The sequence below is a fragment of the Cherax quadricarinatus genome, chromosome 48 (assembly GCF_038502225.1).
Source record: "Cherax quadricarinatus isolate ZL_2023a chromosome 48, ASM3850222v1, whole genome shotgun sequence".
Classification (NCBI taxonomy): Eukaryota; Metazoa; Arthropoda; class Malacostraca; order Decapoda; family Parastacidae; genus Cherax; species Cherax quadricarinatus.
In genome coordinates, this window is record NC_091339.1 from 14,783,984 (window position 1) to 14,807,724 (window position 23,741).

General features: G+C 40.4%; 1 protein-coding gene across 10 annotated transcripts in view; it reads right to left on the bottom strand.

Annotated features, from left to right (window-relative positions):
• Window positions 1-1,122: 1,122 nt before the first annotated feature.
• Window positions 1,123-23,741, bottom strand: part of LOC128696131 (transcription factor E2F4-like) — a 72,823-nt gene continuing 50,204 nt past the window's right edge. For 9 of the 10 annotated variants that reach the window (XM_070094893.1, XM_070094892.1, XM_070094898.1 and 6 more), the window contains 2 exons: window positions 21,444-21,684; window positions 1,123-2,737 (listed from right to left, as the gene is read on the bottom strand). In XM_070094893.1, coding sequence (XP_069950994.1) covers window positions 2,592-2,737; window positions 21,444-21,684 — 387 coding nt within the window. In that variant the 3' untranslated portion in view covers window positions 1,123-2,591. Of the gene's footprint in view, window positions 2,738-21,443; window positions 21,685-23,741 lie in introns of those variants that run through there. The other variant, XM_070094899.1, reaches the window with a different exon arrangement.

The window sequence follows — 23,741 nt, forward strand, 5'->3', positions numbered from 1 at the left end:
TTAGTAAACAAAAGTTCTTGCTCCAGCCCAAGTATATACCAAAAGCTAAAACTGCTTAAAAATATAAAATATAGGTATGAGAAGAGCACTTAACCCATAGGAGTCATACAGTGCCTGAGGGAATGGCATGCAATCAGGGTCAATCCAATCACACGCCACTCATCTTTTTGTTAGCTAATTTGTTTTAGCAATTTAAAAATTTTTATAGGCAAACACAAAATTAAACTGAAAATTATTCTTAGGAAATGAAAGTGTAAAAATAAGACATGATCATGAGCACCTCAACAAATCAAATCAACTTCAAACTAAGACCCCAACAGCAGCAGCACAAAATATATAGAGCTCAAACTTCATAGTCACAGGATAAGATATATTGTATTTTATCCATATATCTCTTTATTTCCATCTTTATAACAAATGTGTCATCAGACACTGCTGTGAAAAGTTTAAGAGTGTGGAAATCTGTTTTACAGCACAAACTTTACACCCAAATCATATTTGGTAAAAAGGCAGCAATCAAAATTCACTTTTCATAACAACCAACCCCCACGTTGGGTCATCCTCCTCACAGCCGTGTCGGTGAATGAATATAATTTGTACTTAAAACCATGAATTTACAAAAAATGAACTCTACAAACATCATGATGTTACCTCAGGCATGAGCAATCTATCTTTTATGAAAATGGAGCGCCAATGTTTAGGTAACATTACCAGTGATTATAATCTTAAAAAGGTTAGGTTTAGTTCCCTCATCAACATTCATGACTAAGGTTCCAGGCACAACTGTTTACTATGTAGACATTATCACTAACATCTAATTCTAAAATAAACATCAGGAAGATCATTTTCTGGACAAAGAAAGTAAACCTTTACCTTTCCACGTGAAAAAAAAAAGAAGTTTAAGAAAATAAGGACTTCTTATAAAAGCAATAAAATGATACATATGGATAATCATCAATATTAACACATCAGTCTGAAGTTCCACATTAAAAAAATTTATATAAAAATTTAATTCATCAAATGAACTTTGCATTAACAAATCCAAAAAAATTATCAGCTAAATTAATTTGAATTAAACCATCACTGGCACTGCCTTAATTGGTGCGTCGACATTCAGGTCCACTGGGTCAGGCGCGAGAGAGCTCTACTTCGTGATTTTTTTTTTTTTAGTCACGTTTTGCTTGGCAGTGAAACTGGGTGCAAAGTAAGTTTATTGGCAAACATGCACAAAATGTCTTTAAAAGCTTCAGCAGGTAAGTATACTCAGTATGATACTATACAGGAATTAAAACTATAAATTATAAGCTCCGCTGGATCGTACTGTATTTGTGCCCACATTGCACACAATTTTTATTTTACCTGCATTGGCTTCTATGAAGCCAGAGCAGTGGATCACTGGTATTCCAATATCAACCATCAGGTTGATCTATTTGGCATAGCCCTATTAATAGTTTAAAAAGGAAAGTTTTCCTTTTCACTGACGATATGCGAGTGTCTGGAACAACCACTTTCACCAATTGGTTCAACATTGGTGTGCTCTCCAACATCAACATCACACTGCTAATTAAAATTTACACAACTGTAGGTGTTTAAAAAAAATTGTGTACACTACAGCTGAAGTTCTGGTAATAAGGCATCTGAACTGGCAAAAGTAGCTGAAACTTTCTGATCACTTAATGGACGAATTGTTGAAACTAAAACCGACTGCTCAACAACGTTCAATTTGAGTTAAAACTCCCTTGGCACAAAAATAAATTATCTATTGTTTAAAGCGAGTATAATTTCATCATTTTTAATCCACTGGGAAAAAATGGAAGGATGGAAGATAGATTGCATTTTGCAACCTAAGTATATGCTTGTGGACCATAATTTACAATACACCACTTGCAGTGCATAGAAAAATATGTACCACTATAATAATTGAAAATCTCCAAGATCATAGTAGTAATGGGAACACTTACTCATGCGGAATGCAAAATGAACTGCATCAAATAATTTGCTTTCATTACCGATTAACAAGAAAGCAGCCCATCTACAAGACCAAGGTTATGCAGAGGGCATGACATGCACAACAAAGCATCTGACCAAGAACTGTGGACTTGTGGTAACATCTCTCATCTATCCCCAATGTCTGTTTTACAGTTAAAAAAAAAATGTAGGCTTAAAAATTTATTGGGAAACTCCTTAGATATACTCAATGCATGGTTATTACAACAAATACCAAACTGAGATGCATCCAGAAATACACAATTCCACTACATAAATATTCTAAACTGGTGTCGACTACCAGTTTCCGATCAACTCTGCTACATATAAATATCTTCATTCCAAGAAATAATTTCCATAGACTATAGAAACCATATAAAATGGAAAAAATATAGGGATTCTAGCATTACATAAAACCAAGCTTTGGTCTATAAAACTTGCTGTATAAGATTGAGAAAGCCTTGTTAAACCTCAATAATCATTCACACAGATACAAATTTAAACAGAATTATGCAATGTGATAAAAATGGGCAGAAATAAAAAAATGCATAATAGAGATCTCACAAGCCTTTGTAAAAACACTCCCAGGACTAAACACTGCATGGTCAGAAATTAAAATCAAAGAAATCACTGAGGCCCTCTGTGGGATCCAATGAGAAGGTATAGTCTGTATCAGATATTGGAGGCTCCAGGGTGAGGAATGGTAAAGGTGAACCAGATGAATATCCCAACATCACATCATCAGAACTACCTGGAATAACAAAGGAGGCTTTTATTTGCATCATTTATTTTTAAACAATTCACAAGGCAATTCAGGAAAAAATGCTTCAAAAATACACCAATTTTGTTTACTACAAACTACTGTATTAAAAAAAAAGTGGGGGGAGGGGGGGGTATAGCTTTTTCCAGCAAATCTGATAAGTACCATATTTTAACGAGTGACAAGCCCATTATTATTAAAAACAGAGTTTTCGTTACTGCAATAAAGCAGTTTTATCAGTTCACATGACAACTTACAAAGGTTTTTCTAAGTAAAGTAACCCACAGATTTTTGGGGGAATCAAGTTTTGAAAAACCAATAAACTGATAAAGGTATATTATAGATGAATGGAAACCTTTAAGTCTTTCTGCATGGAGACCAAACTTTTTAAATTCAAGACTCAAAAAAAAAAAAAAAAAATGTTTGATATCTAAGCAAAATGTCTTGGGGAGAGGAAAAAAAAAAAAAAAACTTACATTCTGCCAAAATCTTATCAGACTCCTTAGCAAACTATGTAATCCATCTGATCATGGTGTTTGAAGTGGATGAATTCCAGATCATGCTGAATCCACTGGTGCTATGGTAAGCTACAAGAGACACAGGACCAGCAGATCCAACAAAAGCTAGAACTCTTTCTTGGTGATGAGGATCTTAAATATTACATATTATTTAATCTAATTAACAATCCTTTCCTCCTTAACCCTTTCAATGCTTATCTCACACAACTACTACTTTGAGGCCAGGAGTCCCTCATGTATTTCTGTCATGAGCTCAGCTCATTCACACACTGAGTGGTAAATTTTGGCCTAGATATAAGAATCAGTTTGAGCAGTGTCACACTATAATAAAAAATCCTGCTCCATGTGGTGCATGGGAAAAACCAAAATTGTAAATAGTTTGAAATAGCAAGTTTTAGTCATTTTCTTTGGTTTTATTGGCTGTTTTTTAGTATCACTGGATAGAATGGAAGACATGCTACTAAAAATTGATTTTCGTTAGTTTCAGTATGGGACATAGCTTAAAACCAAGCTCAAAGTAGTGGACATGTTCGATTTTAGCCGATTCTCCTGTGGATGGGTGAGGCCTCCTCATACAACTCCCAGTCTGTTTTATGGGTTTTTAGTAGGTTTGATTCAATTATCAAGACACGGTAAACTATGATCAATCATTCCTGCTACGTTTTATTATGAGAAATAGAGTACAGTAAATCTACTTTTGTGATTATCAATGGAAGGTAAGTGTAATATAAGAGACCTGGAGATGAGATAAATAAAAATAGGAAATATTATAGTGCCAGAAATGTTTATGCTGTTTATTTTGGACTATTTTTAAATTGGTATTTTTTTGAATTGTGTAAAAATGGCCAAATTACCAACTGTGCACTTCATAGGGTAGTTGAAATAGCTGAATATGCTGTCTTTTCCTCAATCACTAGAACAGAAGACCAATGAAATATATAATGATTTGGTCTAATGGAACAGGATTCAAAATGGGCAAAATAGTAATGTGTAAATTGCGCCAAGACCACCTACTTTGCCCCAGCATAATTCTGGAAGTTTTCCATAAAGTTTTGTATTTTTGGTTTAATTTCCTTCAGAAAAAGTCTCTAACATTTGTTTTTTTTTTTTTTTTTTCAAGTAAGCACACAGCTATATTAATTTTAGGAGTCTGGACATTGAAAGGGTTAACACTCACAACAAATGAGAAAATTTTTTTATGTTAGCATTGTTACCCCAATTACATAAATTTGCATTAAAAACATGCAGCAATACATCTTGAATTATTTGTTCATTTACACTAGAGGTTATAAGTATTGCAGAGGTGCACTCACTTTCATCATAAAAGCTTTCAAAAAGTTTAATTTTTTGAATGAAATAACTTGTTATTTTAACACTGATATTATCCCTGGGCACTTGTCAAGCTTTTTACATAATGCAAATTACCCAATAATACACTTTAAAAAAAAAAAAAAAAAAAACCAGCCGTATCCCACAAAGACAGGGTGGCCCAAAAAGAAAAAGTTTTTTTAAATTAAGTAATATATACAGGAGAAGGGGTTACCAGCCCTTTGCCCCTGGCATTTTAGTCACCTCTTACTACATGCATGGCTTATGGGGGAAGAATTCTATTCCACTTCCCCATGGAGAAAATAATACACACATTAATAAAACAATCAAGTAAAGCACCTGGCCTTTACAATTCACAATAAGTTACATTAAAACTGGCAAGACATTTCAGGTGACAGTGGTATTAAGCCACACACAATACCTCCACCTAGGGGGCCGAAGGCAGCATAATTTCCATATTAGCATGACAATGTTCAGCATTAGCAGCATCCAGCACAGGACCTGGAGGTAACTAACACTGTGATATGTTTGAAAACTGCTAATTAAGCCATACCACAGTGGTAGTTCCTGCAGCCACTGAGCTTGTCCAGTCCAACTTGTTGCAGCACTCAAAGTGGGTTGGTACACTAAAGCCTTATGACATCTCACGAATCAAGAGTTGTAGTCTTGAACCATCAACATCAAAGATAAACCTTGAATGATTATAGTACTCATTTTAACCACAATTGTCTCCCACCATATAGGGTGAAAAAAAAATCAGATTCAATAGTTGTTTTGCCAATGGTGCATACATGGACATCACAATATAAATGACCCTCCAAAATGGTTATAAATACATACTAATTATTTTCTAATAGCCAACTAAAAGCCAGTTATGTGTATGGCAGTAAAGCCTAGTTGTGAACAAGAATGTCGGAACATCTTCATTAACTAACTACATTTAGGTTGAGAAAGCATTCAAAGAAATCTGGGCATAAAGACTCCAAAATCTTTAAATATGATTGCAATTTATAATTACAATTATCCATTTATTTAGATAAAGCAAGGATATTGTAAAGCACATCTTTATACAATTACATGAAGATTTCAATCCAGCCAGAAAATGCTGGCCATTTCAATTAATTTAACCTCACCTGCAGAATGTGATCAGAAATATAAATGAAAGTTCTAATAGGAGCCTTTTTTTATATACATATATCATTGGTGGTTATAATCATAACCATAACTTGGTACTAAAGACAACTGCTATCATCATCTTTACAAGTTAAAACTGAACAATTAAATGCACACCAATTTAAGTACTTGATAAAAGGAAATTCTGATGGTTATCAACTGTATTATATGCACCATGTTTGGAGGGATATGTTGTGTATCTTTATACGTATATGCTTCTAAACTGTCGTGTTCTGAGCACCTCTGCAAAAACAGTGATTATGTGTGAGTGAGGTGAAAGTGTGGAATGATGAAAGTATTTTCTTTTTGGGTATTTTCTTTCTTTTTAGGTCACCCTGCCTCAGTGGGAGACGGCTGACTTGGAAAAAAAAAAATTGCTGCACAAACATTTTAACCAATGAAACTGTCTGCACTATAATAACCCTCTCCACTGCACTGTTCTTAGAGCAGTCAAGCTTTTTAAGACAATGTATAACTTTGCCACACCAAGCCTAGAAACATTAATACACAATAATCCCTTGCATCAGTACAAATGCTGCAATATGAAAATTTACAAACAAGTCTCTCAATATTAGTTACTTATAGTAAAGACCACCTCATCAAAGGCTAAGATATTACAAAAAGGAAGTTGTCACATCTATAGAATGCTTTGGCTTATGAAGTCATGCTGTACCTTAACATTAAAAAGTGTAAGGCAATCATATACTAACATTCACAAGCCAAAATTGTTACAAAAAAGAACACATTCGAAAGAACAAGTTTATACAACTCACATTAAAATCTCATTATGTTAGAAGACTCCTAGCATTTCCTACAGGCAAGTATAGCCTTCACATTATTAATATATTTAGGATGGATTAAACCTATAGATATACAGCACCTGGTAATGGGCAGCAATCAGGTTCAGTCCAAGGAAGGAGAGGGTCAAGTCCAATTCCTTGGATCAAGAGCTTCTCATCAGTATCAAGAAACTCCCTCAAGAGGTATAGCTATTACAAGAATCCCAATGACAATGAAGTATAGATACCAAAACACTCATGATAGGCATTAGACAAATTACACAATACAGGTTTGCCTGCACATTAAAGATTTGCTCACTGCATTAGCTGTTAACACAAAGCCCCCAATAAGTTGTTTGGATGAGCAATTCAAAAAACTTTCTGAACTCCTATATACAATAGGCTTGTTCAGTCATGCTCTGCCAGATGTGTACTGTGATACAATATATAGATCATGGTACAAAACATTTAGTACTGGATAAACTTTGGTGCTTTTCTTAGAGGAAAACTTCAAAGAACTAGTTATAATTATGTACCAAATTGTTGATAAATAAGACAATTAGAAAACCATGAATATTATGAATCTTCTTTAATACATTATTATTTAACCCTTTCAGTATCCTATGTAGATCCATGTTATTGATGCTGGTGTCTCATAGATCTAAATTTTAAGCACAGCATTCTCATGTGCCTGACCAGGCATGAGAAAATTAGTACTATGTGCAGTGTTTATGCACAACATAAAAAATATCCTATCCCAAGCAGTACATGATGGAAGAAATCTGACCCCATTTAGTTTAAAATAGCAACTTTGGAGTGTTTTCTAGATTAGTTTTATTGACTTTCTTGGTATTGATCGAGATGATTTTGATCGATTTCAGATGAAACAACTTTCAATGAGCTGATAGCTTAATGGGCTGTTCTTGTGCTGAATCGATACAATGGAAGGCAAGCTAGTGAAACGAAGGCATTGGAGGAACTCACAGTAGGCAAAATTTCCAATGCATAAATTGTGCCCAGCCAGCCAGCTTTGCACCAGCATAATTCCATAACCCTTCAGTAAAATTTTGCATTTTTTCTTGTTATTACATTCAGAAAAAGATTCTCTACCATTTCAGATGTATTTTTTTTTTTTTAAATTGCAACACTGTCAGCACTTATCTTGGGAGGTTGTGACAGTGAAAGTTAACTTATGATGGACCCTGTATTTGTATATGTACAAGAAGTGCAGTTTTGCTGATACGCATCTGGCAAGACGGAGTGAATGATGGTGAAAGTTCCTTTTTCAGGTTACCCTACCTGGGTGGGAGACAGCCAATGTGTTATTAAAAAACTTTGAAGAAAAATTTTGTGCCTTTTACAGCTCAAAATTGTAAACCAAACCAGTCATAATAGATATACAGCACTGAACCTACACGAGTCATACAGCACAGTGGGCAGGGGCATACAAGGGTAGGTGTGTGTGATGGTGATGTTAGTGCTAATGTAAAATTAAAATTATAGTTGGTTCACTGGATTAATTCATTAAAAAATCAGTCTGCATCAAAGGACGAACCTTCAGCAAGAGGTGGTGTGATGCAGATATCTGAACGGAATCCTGCATGTTTTTTGATGAACAGGACAATGTGTAAAGGTGTGGTAGACTAACTGGGCAATTCTCAGAGCAGTGCCCTATCCCCTCTAAAACCATGACCACAAAAGAGTGTCCCTTGCTCTTTCCATCCTTCAACTGTCTAGGAAGTCATTAACAAATATTTCAGGGTTTCACAGGGTAGATTTACACAGCTGTGGGAGTGGGCTGACAATCTTTCCCTTAGCAGATCTCTCTCTCATAGCCCAGAGGTTCTCAATTGGGCTCAAGTCTGGGGAATATCCTGGCCAGTCATCCAAGAGTGCTCCACAGGCACAAAGCAACTGAACAATAAATTTTATAGTGTGGCAAGGAGCATCGTTTACCCAAAACTTTCACACCACACTGAAAGAATCGGGCAAATGATGCCAGAGTAATTCTAAGTATGTTATTAGTTTATGTTAGTGGGGACACTTAGAGGCTTCCCTGGACACGCTTTGGTGTGGGCACGTCATTAAGGCCCCACCGGGAAAAAAAAAATTGACGTCTTTTATTTATGAACCGATTACATTCATTTTTGGTGTACTATTAGAAGCTTATATAAAACCTCCTGTGCTGAAGTTTCAAAAATATCGGCCAAAAAGGAAATGAAATATGCAAAATTTACGAAAAATTACATTTGGCAGTACTCAAGTACTCAGTGGTACTTGGAAAAGTGGTTTTGACATTTTCTGCTGATAGAACACTTCTAATTCCATCATATGTAAGTCCCCAATTATATAATAAATCTTATCTTCATGCTAAAAAAAATAAAGTTTCATAACTTTTTTGACATTTTGGAAGATGTCGGTCTTGTTGCCCACACAAATCTGAAAATATTTGGGATACTTCAGAAAGGTACATGTCAACTTGTAAAGCAATCATTCTTCTATGATTGTTGTGAAAATCAAGTCAATTCATTCATAAATAAGGATGGATGGGTCATAAATAGGTAAATAACTTACTTTCGAGATATAGGCCGCAGCGCGCGGCACCCCCGCTGCCCGGGAAATAATTTTTTTCCCCGAAAAATTCGCTTTATTTTACACTTTTTGCGTGACCTACGAGTGTTTATTACAGTTAACCATTGTAAATACGTTTTCTCTCATCACTGATGAGAGAACGGACCCTCTCTTCACCTTCAGGGGAAATATCGATAGAAATTTATTCCTTGGGGCGTCATATTATGCTATATATTTTTTTTTGAGGTGTACTTTTTATGTTTATATGCTATTATTATATTGCATTATATCATAATAGATCAATTGTGATAGATAAATAAGCCTTATAATTGATATTAGCGTGGGTATGGAATATTTTGTTGGCTGGAGGTGTCGGCCATTTTGTGCACTATTCCCAGGGGTTCCCGATTGGTGCCGTGACCATATTAGCTCCGCCTGCTCGGGAATGATCTCAGATGGTGAATTTGTATTATATTAGACATAAAGATGTACGAAAACGATCAAAATAACACGGGGAAAAACGTAACAAAAACGTCAACAGAGCTGAGTCAGCGCTTCTTACGCAACATGTTGCGTCAGCGCTGTCACCATGCCTGTTATAAATGGCTGTAATTCCTTTTAGAAACATCGTACAAGGATAATAATTATACCAGCGTGTAGCCAGAAAGTTCAGCTATTTTTTGGTAACAAAAACTCAATTTTCATATATTTTCGAATTTTTTTTTGCTCCGCGCGCGGGAACCCTCGGTGGTGCCTTAACACTCCTCAAGGAACAAGCCCAACAAGGTCTTTGCTGGATAACCATACATCATTGTTTCTATTACTGTATTTCCTTCATTTGATGGCTTGTCTTACATAACCCAATGATGTTTCCAATTTTCCATGTCAGCAACTTATTCCTGCCCATATTAATTACTCAACAGCCAAAAATGCCTAATAAGCTCAGCCCTCAAGACTACATGGCACAAGCATACCATGGACACAATACTGACCACCACCAAAGCCTAGAAGGTACTTAAAATGCAGTCAGCAGCCTTGAATCCTAAGACATCCAACTGAGTTACAATGCAAGCATCTTACTTTAATGACTAACACTAATAAATGATCTTGGGTTATTCAGAGCTATCAGTGTATACTCTTGATATGCCTTTACTTATAATATACAGTATAAGAACAAGAAAGTATTTGCAAGTGCATAAGGTTGTAGTAAGCAAGCTTATGAGCATGGAAGTTGGAAGGAGCAAACTTGAATTGACAGACTCTCCCAAGAAGGGAAATAAGATGCAGGGGAAATAAAGTGGGAGTAAGTTAAGGTATGTCCTTTGTGTGAATATGGAAAGGAAAATGGTGTAATACAGACGATGGTGAAAACTGGCTTAATATCCATACACAGAAGCATCACAAACATCATGGAAGCAGACAAAATAAGTGGTCAAGGCATTCTTGCAAAGACTAGCATTTACCTGTTACACCCATCTCAGTATATAGCACTACTATGGAACCCACACCTGAGGAAGCATGTCACAAAACTGGAGAAGGTGCAGAAGCAAGCAACAAAGCTTGTTCCCAAGTTAAGAGGTATGAGCTATAAGGAAAGGGTAGAAGTTAAATCTAATGACACTGGAAGACAGAAGAACTAGGGGAGATATACAAAATATCCAGAATTGATAGGATAGACAGGGACGAGCAGTTTGAGAGGTGAAACAGGAACTTGGGGACACAGCTGGAAGTTAGATTATTATTATAATAAAAAAAGAAGCGCTAAGCCACAAGGACTATACAACGCCGCAGGGCAGGAAGGAAGCGAGGGCATCAGGTGGCAAAAGGGAGATGGATGAGTAATAGGTTACGGATAACAGCGGGGTAGTGGATGGTGAAAGGTTAAAGGGCAGCAAGAGACTAAACTAGAAAGGGCTGAGGGGAGTGCGAAAAGTATCATCAGAGTTTGTGGAGTAAATCAGTCGTTGTCAAGAAGTCAATGAGAGAGTCAGGATTAAAGGAGGGTCCATCAGCAAGAAGGGAAGGTAAAGAGAGAGTAGTAGAACGAAGACGACGTTGGAGGTAAATTCTGCATGCTCGTTGATAGAGAGGGCAGTCTAACAGAATGTGGCTAATCGATACTGGAACTTGACACTGCTCACAGAGAGGAACAGGGTGCCTCTCCATGAGATACCCATGAGTAAGACGAGTGTGACCAATGCGAAGGCGGGAGAGAGCGGTCTCCCAACCTCGGCACTGATGACAATAAGACGGCCAGTAACCTATGCTCGGTTTAATAGAATGAAGTTTGTTACCGAGCAGAGTTGACCAACGTTGTTGCCGACGGGTGCGAAGGTGGGTAGCTATTGCAGCAAAATAGTCCACAAATGGAACACCTCGATAGGAAATTGGTAGGTCATGTACTGCTGACCGCGCAGCAGTGTCTGCCTGTTCATTGCCCTGTACGTCGACATGACCAGGGACCCAACAAAAAACAATATCTTTATGTTTGGTAGAGATACGGCGTAGCCAAAGTTGGATACGGAGAACTAGGGGATGAGATGTATCAAATTTTCGTATAGCCTGTAGAGCACTAAGGGAGTCTGAGACTACTACAAATGATGACACAGGCATAGATGTGATACGAATAAGTGCTGCAAGAATGGCATACAGTTCAGCAGTAAAAATGCTAGCTGAAGATAGTAAATGTCCCCGCACGACGCTGTCCGGAAACACTGCTGCGAATCCGACGCTGTCTGAAGACTTAAAGCCATCTGTGTACATAGCGGTGGCATGAGAATGGGAGTGGAAGTGATCAAGAAAAAGAGCGGGAAGCCACCGTAGGCAGTTGAGCTTTCGAGCAAGGGAGTGAGAAAGAACAGACCCGAACAGCTGGAACTTCCCAGGGGGGTAGGGAAAAGTGAGATGCTACATGAACATATAAAGGTGGTAACTGAAGGGAAGACAAGAGTGAATGTAGGCGAAGAGAAAAGGGATGGAGCAAACAGGGGCGGCGAACGAATAAAGAATGTCTACTAATATCAGTGACCATTCTATAAATGGAAGGATTGTGTAGATCGTGAGAGCGTACATAGTAACGAAGGCAATGGGCATCACGGCGATCAGACAAGGATGGAACATTCGCTTCTGTATAGAGGCTCTCAACAGGGGAAGAGCGAAAAGCACCAAGGCACAAACGTAATCCTTGGTGATGGATAGAGTTAAGGCTAGAGAGAGTAGCAGGAGAGGCCGCGGAATAAATCGGGTCACCATTATCAAGTTTCGATAAAACGAGGGCTGAATGTAGGCAAAGCAGAGTTCGACGATCAGCTCCCCAGGGAAGATGAGCAAGGGTTTTAAGAAGGTTTAGCCGGCTGTGACAAGTTGCCTTCAGAGAGGTTATGTGAGGTTTCCAGGATAACCGACGGTCAAAGAGAAGGCCTAGAAACCTGACTATCACGTTCAGGGATACAGGAGCCATAGAGATACAAAGGATGATCGGAGATAACAGAGCGTCTAGTGAAAGTAATTTGGCGAGTTTTGGTACTTGAAAATTTAAACCCATGCGTGGTGGCCCAAGTGGAAACACGGTCGACCGCATGCTGGAGAGAAACTGCAATAAGATGACAGTCAGCGCCTGCACAAGCAATAGCGAAGTCATCAACAGAGTGATGACCAAATATTGGGTGGAAGAACAAAGGCCAAATCATTTATAGCAAGGAGAAAAAGTGTTGTGCTTAGAACACATCCCTGAGAGACACCTTCAGCTTGGACGAAGTCCGGGGAAAGAACATTATTGACTCGAACACGGAAATGTCTGTCAGTTAAAAAGTTCTTAACCCTTTATCGTGTTGGGCCGAAAAAATTCGGTATTGATTACGTGTTTTTGGCGTGTGTCATACTTCGCGCCCCGCGCGGCCAGCTTCCCGTTCTTTAGTTCCAACCAATCACAAGCCTTCCCTGAGTCTCTTCAGCTAAGTACAGTTCGCTTCTGCCGCCTTCCCATTGGTTGAGAGATCAAAATATAAACACTAGCGGCTTGGCTTCGAACACACGCGCATTTTTTCCCTCCACCCTTGCTAATCTACTCTTGGATTATACATTCTACAATGTCGGTAAGTACTGATTGTTGTGTTTAGTGCTTACATGAATAGTTTAGGCATATTTTGATATATACCTAAAGTCCGTGTGAAGCATAATATGAGTGTAGCATGCAGTTGAAAAAAGTGCAAGCATTTTAGTCCGAATTATTTCGGTATTGCGCGAGTTTCCGGGAATGTCCAATTTTAGTCAAATAAATATTTATAAAAAATTTTCAATTGCATATATGAACTCTGTAGTGGTCTGGATTTATACAGGAGGTTTCTATTGTCCTTCCAGTTCCATGAGAGGCTGTTTTATGGGGAGCAGTCGACCAGCAGGTCGAGGTATATCTGCGTTTCTGAAGACAGTGACTCGGAACCAGAGGTAGACGAACCAGAATTGCTGGATAGTGGTGATGAATACTTGCCACCGGATGCACAGGATGCAGAGATGTCAACTGATGATGAGGAGGAAGAAAGGGAAGAAAGGCCAGCCAAAAAGCAGAAAGTAATGAGGAAAAAGAAAACTTTTAGGATTGAGGAATACCCGGATGAGGAAGAGATCCATGCGAATATTGCTCTTCAAGTTTCATCTGAGTGGACCGTAGATGACATTGAAAATGATCCTTTGCCGGCATATGAACATGAAAAGCCTCTTGCAATTAGGTCTCCATATGAGTATTTTCGTATGTTCGTTACTCCAGCCATGATAGATAACATAGCATATCAAACAAATTTGTATACAAGGCAACAAGACGTAAATAGTACTTTTTCAACAGATTCTGAAGAGATCATGAGGTTCATAGGTATTTTGTTGTTCATGGGTATTAATTCACTACCATCCCTCGAAGACTATTGGAAAGCTGCTTTTAGGAGCCAACAGGTTGCAGATAGCATGGCGTCTAAGAGGTTTAGGTACCTTAGAAGTCATATTCATTTCAATGACAACACAAAAAAGGATAATGACAGATTCTACAAAGTAAGGCCTCTTTACACTGAACTAACTAATGCTTGCTTGAAAATTCCAGCTACACCCAAGCAATCTATTGATGAAGTCATGGTTGGTTTCAAGGGTAAAACTGCTGGAAACCTAAGGCAGTACATCAAAACAAAACCAGATAAGTGGGGTTTCAAACTTTTTTGTCGTGCAAGTCAAGATGGACTCATACATGATATACTCATGTATCAAGGCACAACAACTTTTGACACGCATCCCATACAGCTGCCACAGGAAGAATCTAAACTTCCAATAAGTACAAAGATTGTTCTGGTACTTGCACAAACTATGAACAAGACAAACACATCAGCAATCTATGCTGACAATTTCTTTTCAAGTATGCCTTTGGTCAAGCTACTAAGAGATAAGTATAACTGCAGATACACTGGAACAGTACGTGACAATAGATGTGGTAAGCCACATCTGGTGCCTATCAAACAAATGGAAAAAAACAGTGTGGTCAGGGGCAATTTTTGATTCAACAACAATGATGGTGTCCTTGTTGTACGATGGAAGGACACCAAAGTTGTGACTTTAGTGACAACTGATATTGGGGTCGAGCCCATGAGTCTTGTTGAGAGATATAACAAGGGTACAAAGAGGAAAGAGAAAATATCGTGCCCTGCAGTCAAGAACTATAATGCAAACATGGGAGGTATTGACAAAAGCAACATGTTGGTGCATCTCTACAAAACACCAATGAAATCAAAACGTTGGTACATGCGGCTATTTGCCTATATTATTGATCTTGCTGTTGTGAATGCATGGGTGCTTTATTGCCATGATTCTCGAGCAATAAAGCAAAAGTGTATGCAACTGAAGTATTTCAGGAATTCTATCTCTGAAATTGCAAGGTCTAAAGGACAAAACCTTAGAGGGAGCAGCCTAAGAACAACTCCAAGACCTTCACCAACTAATTCACCATGTACTTCCAATGGTGTTGGCATAGTGAAACCTGGGAGGGGAACACGTACAGAAATGCCTGATGACAGTGTTAGGAAAGACATTACTCTAATGCACTTCCCAATGGCAGGGCAAAGGCCGTTTACTTGCAAGTATTGCAGCACCTCGAAAAAAACGGTAACATCGTCATTCGTCTGTAGTGTATGCAAAGTAAATCTGTGCATAAAGACTGATAGAAATTGTTTCACAGACTTCCATCTTGCCAATTAGCAATATAGAATCATTGGTCTTCCAAATGAATCTCAGGAATATAGGGATTGAAACTTGCATCACTTTGCAATTTGGCATTGTTGATATTTGCTTCCTTTTTATATTTTTGTAACAATTAAAAAATGTTTTGATAAAATTTCCATTTATGTTTTTTATATTGTCTGTTTGTATATTAAATTTAAAAAATTGTTTTGGTGTGTTTTATTAACAATTGCAAGTTTGCAACATAGAATTTTTTAATCACTTTGTCGGGGGCGGCCTAATATTTTCGGTCTTCGGAGATTGGCAATTGCTCGAAAACTAACCATCAGAAATCAATTTATATGGGATCAGTGACCTTGTATTGAGTTACTCTATCCACCATAGGGAGTTCAGTTCGAATTTCAAATTTTCGGACCCCTTGCGCGATGAAGGGTTAAGGAAGGATGGTAGATTGCCTCGGAGGCCTAAGGAATGGGCCTGGGCCAAAATATTATACCTCCAAGTTGTGTCATATGCCTTCTCAAGGTCAAAAAACATGGCAATAACTGAGTGATTATTCGCAAAGGCATTACGAACATACGTATCCAAGCGTAGTAAGGGGTCTATGGTAGAACGACCCTTACGAAAGCCATATTGACTAGCGGAGAGACTGTTGTGTGTCTCTAAATACCACATTAAACGTCGATTTACGAGACGTTCCATCACTTTGCAAACTGCACTAGTAAGAGCGATGGGGCGATAGTGGGAGGCATCATGTCCTGTAGTACCCGGTTTGCGGAAAGGGAGAACAAAGGCAGATTTCCACAGCTGGGGAAGAACTCCTTGTGCCCAATAAGATTGAAGAGGACTACAAGGGCTGACCGATGTAAATGTTGTAACATACGAATATGAATGTCGTCAGGCCCAGCTGCCGATGATCGGCAAGCTGAGAGCCGTTGCCTCCAGTTCTTGAAGTGTAAAAGGCACATTATACTGTTCTTCTCTGAGAGAAGAAAAGTCCAAGGGTACTAACTCTCTGGCAGACTTTGAGGAAAGAAACGAGGGGCATAGATGGAGCCCTCGGGAAATACGGACCAGATGCGTGCCAAGTTCAATGGCAACGTCGAGAGGGTTTGCTACATCAACACCAGCGACCCGTAGAACAGGAGCCGGGTCAGGAGAGTATTTACCACTCAATTTCCTCACTTTTTTCCAGACTGCACTCATAGAAGAAGCAGAGGTGATGGTGGAAACAGTCTCGCCAACAAGTGCGTTTTGCTTCACGGATGACACGGCGAGCGATCGCACGCTTCTGCTTAAAATCAAGAAGTCTCTCAGCGGTTCTATTGTACCGGTACCTGCCCCATGCAGCACGTTTCAAACGTACTGCACGAGCACAAGCAGGAGACCACCAAGGCACGCACTTCTGAGAATGCCTGCCTGAGGTTTGGGGTATAGAATGAGAAGCTGCGGTATAAACTGACGTCGAGAAGATGTGTAGGAGCTCATCAATGGAGGATGAAGGAACCTCACTAAAAGCAGTGAGGTGTGAGTAAAGATCCCAATTTGCCCGATCAAATTGCCAGCGAGGGCTACGGAAAGGTGGTGAATAGGAAGGAGAAGTAAGAATGATCGGAAAATGATCGCTGTCATGTAAGTCTGGTAGAACAGACCAGGTGAAGTCTAGTGCAGTGGAGGAAGAGCAGACTGATAGATTGATGCAAGAGAGAGTATGAGTACGAGGATCAAAATAGGTGGGAGTACCCGTATTTAAAACATGGAGGGGGTGAGAGGCGAGAAAAGCCTCCAACTGAATGCCACGTGAGTCACAATGAGACCCCCCCCCCCCAGAGGAAATGGTGGGCATTAAAATCACCAAGTAACAGAAGTGGTAGTGGTAAGGATGAAACAAGAAAGGCAAAGTCTGGGATAGAAAATGCTCGAGAAGGAGAGAGATATAAAGAACATATTGTAAACCACTTATTCAAGTGGATACGGGCTGCAGTGTAATGCAGCGAGGTATGGACAAATAGTTGACAGTACGGAATATCATTGCGTAGAAGAAGGGCACTTGCATTAAAGGTCCCATCTGAGAAAGGATCCGAAGAATACAATAAATTATAGCCTGAGATAGGTTGGAAAACAGCCAAGTGTAATTTTGGTTCTTGTAAGCAAGCACCAACAGGGGAAAACCTGGAAAGCAACATCTGAAGCTCACCCCGATTACCCCTGAGGCCACGGATATTCCACTGTAAATAGGCCATGATTGGCGATGAAGAAAATATCAGGAATCTGTAGGTAAAGGCACCTACGGACTAGAGGGGTTAGAAAAGTCAACGTGTGGTGGCATTGGAAGACGTTCAAGTAGCGAAGGAACGGAGCGTTGCGAAGAATGGGGTTGTGAAGATGGAGGAGAGGGAAGAGAAGGAACAGGAAGTGAATCAGTGTCCATTGAAGGTTTAGTCTCTGCAATATATTCTGAAATGGCTTCAAGTGTTTCTGAATTCAAAGATGTACGGGAGACCATATTGGAGATAGAAGGAGGAGGGTGAGTAAAGATTGGGACAGTAATGGACTGTACCAAAGTAGAGGGGGAGGGAAGAGTAAGGGACTGGAGATGAAATGTGAGGGGGGGGGGGGACAGAAGAGGCAGAAACCTGGGAGGTGGCAGAAGAGGGAGAAACTTGGGAGGGGACGGGGGTGGAAGGCATAGTACGAGGAGGAGGGTGAATCTCCACACTTGTAATAGAGCCAGAGAGAGGGGAAGAACTAGGTACAGAGACTGGAAAGGTAAAGTGTGGAGGTGGAAGAAGGGAAGGAAGGGGCAAAGAAGATTTGAGCAATGTGGATTTTTTGGACTTCTGAGTAGAGGGGCGATTGGTATTAGGTGTCGTACGAGGTCTTGTCGATACTGGGGCTTGTGAGGAAGGACGCGAAGATGTGAGAACAGACTGAGTTGTAGTCGGGACGTCAGAGCCAAGGACAGCAAAAGGATTAGATGCCGTAGTGGCTATGGGAGGGGTAACAACAGAGGCTGCAGAAGATGGGACCCCAGAAGTGGGGGGATGTTTGGAAACACGAGAATAAGAAACACAGGGTAGTCTCCCTTGGAGGCGGAGATGAGTAACTGCCATAGCATAAGGGAGACCTTCTGCTTCTTTGAGGCAACGGATTTCACGTTCATTTAAGTAGACCTGGCAACGGCGGGAGTACGAAGGGTGAGCTTCATTACAATTAAGGCAAGATGGAGGTTGACTGCAAGATGTATTAGAATGGTCGTCGGCACCAGAGACTGGGCATTCGGCCATAGATCTGCAATATTTCGCTGGGTGACCAAAACGCCAGCAATTTCTACATTGTTGCGGTGTAGGTATCACCTTTCGAACTTGTAAACGATGTCCCACGACATATACAGAGGACGGGAGTTCTCGGCTGTCAAAAGTTAAACGAGCCACATTGCAAGGGTAACGTCTCCGCCCCCGGGCAGGAAGGACATAAGTGTCTACTTTGAGGATTGGGAGATCCTGGAGTTCCAGCTGTTCAAAAATGTCATTGCCACATGACTGGAAATTCTGTTGGACTATGGTATGGGGCAGAATGACAGTACCACTACAAGAATTGAGAGAAAGATGTTTTTCAATAGTGATAGGAGTAGTATCGATATTCGAAAGGAGAGAAAGATCATGAGCTTGGGTAGCATTCTGGACAGTGACGATGCGCATACCGCTCTTGAGAGCATGAAATGAAATATCTCTACCAACATGACGCAGGAGCGCTTTGCCAATACTATGATCAGAAAGGTAGGCAGAAGAAGTCGGTCTTAAAGTAAAGAATTTAGTCCATTGTGTAGTTCGAAACAGCGTGGAGAGGGAGTGCTTGACGTGTCGGTCTTTTCCGAGTAGAATGGGAAGGTAACGAAGGAGCATCATCAGGAGATGGACGTTGGCGTTTAGGAGTAGGACCGGAGTTGGTCCGGCGTGAAATGGGCGGGCGATTCGAAAATTGCCGTACCGTAGCATAGTCAAAGGAGAGCGGAGTTCAGACAAATCGAAGGAGTCAGTCGAAGCCCCGGTACCTGAAGCGGGTGAGGAAACAGCACCAGCAAGAGGTACAGGGGCATCAGGAGTGTCCGAAGAGTGGTCTAAACACAAGGCAGGGTCAGAATGGGGTGCGGTATCAAGAAGTGGCCCGGGGGTAGTGGGTTCATGGACTAGGGCTGCCATGGTTAGGTTACTCCTTTGCTTTTTGTTTTAAAGAAAAAAAAAGAAAAGAAAATAAAAATAAAAAAAAAAAATAAAAGAATAAAAAAGGGGGGGAGCGGGGAGGAATAGTTCCCAGGAGGAATGAAAGGGCCGGAAATCTCCCTCCGCGCCCAAGAGGACCTCAACACCGCTAGTAGCGCAGATGCAGCATGGAACCCGTGCCATACCCTACCCTTCATGCCAGTAAACCAGCAATCCGGGATAGCAACCTCACATCTACCGAGCTACCTTGGTGGACAAAAGAGGGCGGCCGGATATCCGCCACAAAGCATACCTCCTTCAGCCACCACCCCCGGAATCCGAAAGGTGGCTTCCAGAGATACACCCGTCGCCTGAAAGACACCCAAAGCTACTCCGGAATACCGGAGGGGGATCGGGACATCCCCAGGCAATCCAGAGTCCACGGCAAACTACGCCACCGCCAAGAACCTCAACGGAATGGGATGGACCCCGGTGTCCTTTCCCCTACCTAGGAACTAGTGCGCCTGTGGGAGAAATCCCAAAGGCCAAAAAGAGGAAGGGCAAAAGGGAGGGGTGAGGAGGAGGAATGGAAAAAGGGGAGGATGGGATAGGGAAGGGGAGAATGGGGGATAATTAGGTTCGGTCTGAGGAAGAAGACCGACAGGGCTAATTCCTCAGACCAAGAGCCTCTTCACCACGCCAAGGAGCCCCCCTTGAAGACGTGGAAGTTAGAGACAGGGATGTCAGGAAGTACTTCAGTCTCAGGGTGGTCAGAAAGTGGAATGATATCTGAAAATATGGTGAGTAGGCTCCATATATATAGCTTTAAGAGTAGATATGATAGGTCCCACAAAGCTAGGAGGAAGTGAATCTGGTAAATGGCAAGTTGAGAGGCAGAGGCAGAGGCAGAGGCAGAGCCAGGAGCTGAGTCAATCCCTGCAGCCACATAGCTAAGTACATATAGGGAAGTACAGGCTTTTCAACCTGGGATGATTAAGAAGCAACCATAATATATTAGGGAGTATGCACAGTGGATTCACACAATGTACCCTCGTACGTCCTATCTCCTGAATGTTAGACAAGAGTGGAGACATTTTTTCTGGGACTTGATAAGCTGTTGGAGTGTGAGAAGGGTAATATTCTGTGAAGGGATTCAGGGAACCTGTTAGATGGACTCGAGTCCTGGAGGTGGGAAGTACAATGCCTGCACTTTAAAGGAAGGGTTTGGGATATTTGCTGTTTAGAGTGACATCTAAACTGTCACTTTGCACACCTCTACAAAGAGTGTGAATGGTGGTGTATTTTTTTTTTCTGGAGGGGGGATGGGGATCATACTGCCTCAGTAGGAGTTGGCCAGCGTACGTGTTTAAAAAAATGACAACAGAAATGAAGTAAATTTTAGCACTGGGGGAAAAAAAAAGTGGGGGTGCTGTGGTATACTTATTCACAGAAAAGCACTAAACCTTGCAAGTGTCATATTTCCTGGGAAGTGGTAAACAAGTTAGATTCAAGGAGAGAGAGACTCCAATTCCTTAAAACAAGAGCCCTTCACAACCACCAATGTATGCCAAGTTTGAACACAAAAAAATTAATGAAACCATCAGCCATAGCATTTCTTCAAATTAAAAATGTTTGTATTTACTGGCCCCAAATGCCTTTAGAATTGGGTAAAAGAATGGCACTAGTAGGGGTCTTCAACAACCTACTTTTTCCAGCAAAACTATTTGGAAATAGTCAAAAGCAGTTTCAGAGTGAATGTGTCCTAAGCATGGAAAAAATGTCTATTAACCATACTGCACACTGTATTATATGTGTGTGTACACTTAATGGAAAGTACAAAACTAAATCCAAGGCAACAAAACTATGCTTTTGTTGAATATCATTTATTCTTAAAAGTCTAAATGAGCCTTACCTTCATTTTGGTCCTCCATTTGCAACTGGAGCTTTCCCCCTACAGGTCCCAGATCTTCAGAGCCAAGAATAAGAGCCTTACGAAGGCTGTCTTCATCCGAGCCAAGAATGCGAGCTTTATGAAGGCTATCATCACTTAAGTCCAAACTAGATGATGGACCTAGAAGATCTACATTAATTAAATTTTCATCTGGGTCAATTAGTTCAGTTTTAATTTTTGTGAGAACTGGAGAACTGGGTTCCTGGAAAAAAAAAAAAATCATCACTAACAGATACTAACAAACAAGATATTTGTTAATACGAGCTTTTGCAAACAAACTTTTTGAACTGAGAAAAGGGGTTTTTAATGGATATACTGATGGCGTGTGAGCAAAGTAATATTTATTAAGGGATTCAAGTGCAACAGGTTAGGTGGACTTTAATACTGATTTTTTTTTTTTTAACAAGTAGGCAATCTCCCACCAAGAAAGGGTGACCCAAAAAGAAAATCCCCAAAAAGAAAATACTTTCATCATTTAACACTTTCACCTCACTCACACAATGTCTTTGCAAAGGTGCCCAGATACAACAGTTTAGAAACATATATAACATACCCCTCCAAACTGCCAATATCCCAAACCCGTCCTTTAAAGTATAGGCATTGTACTTCCCATTTCCAGTACAAGTCTGGCTGTATAAAAATAACTAGTTTCCCTAAATATTACCCTGAGCACAGTCCAACAGCTCATCAGGTCCCAAAAAGCTAGTGTTTAGCATGAACATCAAAATGGTATACAATACCGACAGGTTGTTAGGTAAGACACATATGCAACAGTTAGACTCTTGCATATGTGTCTAACTGTTGCATATGTGTCTTACCTAACAGTGTTTAGCATAATACCTGCACTTGAAAAAGGAGGGAAGGGGAAGTTTCAGTTCGTGGATAATTTGAACTGCGATGTCAGCACATACCCAGCAAGAAAGCAATTCAAAGATAGTGAATGTGTTTCTTTCTTTGGGTTGTCCTGCCTTGGTGGGGGAGAGCCACTGATAAAAAAAAAAAAAACTAAAAACTAAAATGCTTTTTTAAGGAAAGTGTGGCTCAAGTTGGGCAAGCCAGAGAAGGCCCTTATGGATGCATTACATCACAACATTTTATTTTTTTATTATTTTTTATTATCACACCGGCCGATTCCCACCAAGGCAGGGTGGCCCGAAAAAGAAAAACTTTCACCATCATTCACTCCATCACTGTCTTGCCAGAAGGGTGCTTTACACTACAGTTTTTAAACTGCAACATTAACACCCCTCCTTCAGAGTGCAGGCACTGTACTTCCCATCTCCAGAACTCAAGTCCGGCCTGCCGGTTTCCCTGAATCCCTTCATAAATGTTACTTTGCATCACACTCCAACAGCACGTCAAGTATTAAAAACCATTTGTCTCCATTCACTCCTATCAAACACGCTCACGCATGCCTGCTGGAAGTCCAAGCCCCTCGCACACAAAACCTCCTTTACCCCCTCCCTCCAACCCTTCCTAGGCCGACCCCTACCCCGCCTACCTTCCACTACAGACTGATACACTCTTGAAGTCATTCTGTTTCGCTCCATTCTCTCTACATGTCCGAACCACCTCAACAACCCTTCCTCAGCCCTCTGGACAACAGTTTTGGTAATCCCGCACCTCCTCCTAACTTCCAAACTACGAATTCTCTGCATTATATTCACACCACACATTGCCCTCAGACATGACATCTCCACTGCCTCCAGCCTTCTCCTCGCTGCAACATTCATCACCCACGCTTCACACCCATATAAGAGCGTTGGTAAAACTATACTCTCATACATTCCTCTCTTTGCCTCCAAGGACAAAGTTCTTTGTCTCCACAGACTCCTAAGTGCACCACTCACTCTTTTTCCCTCATCAATTCTATGATTCACCTCATCTTTCATAGACCCATCCGCTGACACGTCCACTCCCAAATATCTGAATACGTTCACCTCCTCCATACTCTCTCCCTCCAATCTGATATTCAATCTTTCATCACCTAATCTTTTTGTTATCCTCATAACCTTACTCTTTCCTGTATTCACCTTTAATTTTCTTCTTTTGCACACCCTACCAAATTCATCCACCAATCTCTGCAACTTCTCTTCAGAATCTCCCAAGAGCACAGTGTCATCAGCAAAGAGCAGCTGTGACAACTCCCACTTTGTGTGAGATTCTTTATCTTTTAACTCCACGCCTCTTGCCAAGACCCTCGCATTTACTTCTCTTACAACCCCATCTATAAATATATTAAACAACCACGGTGACATC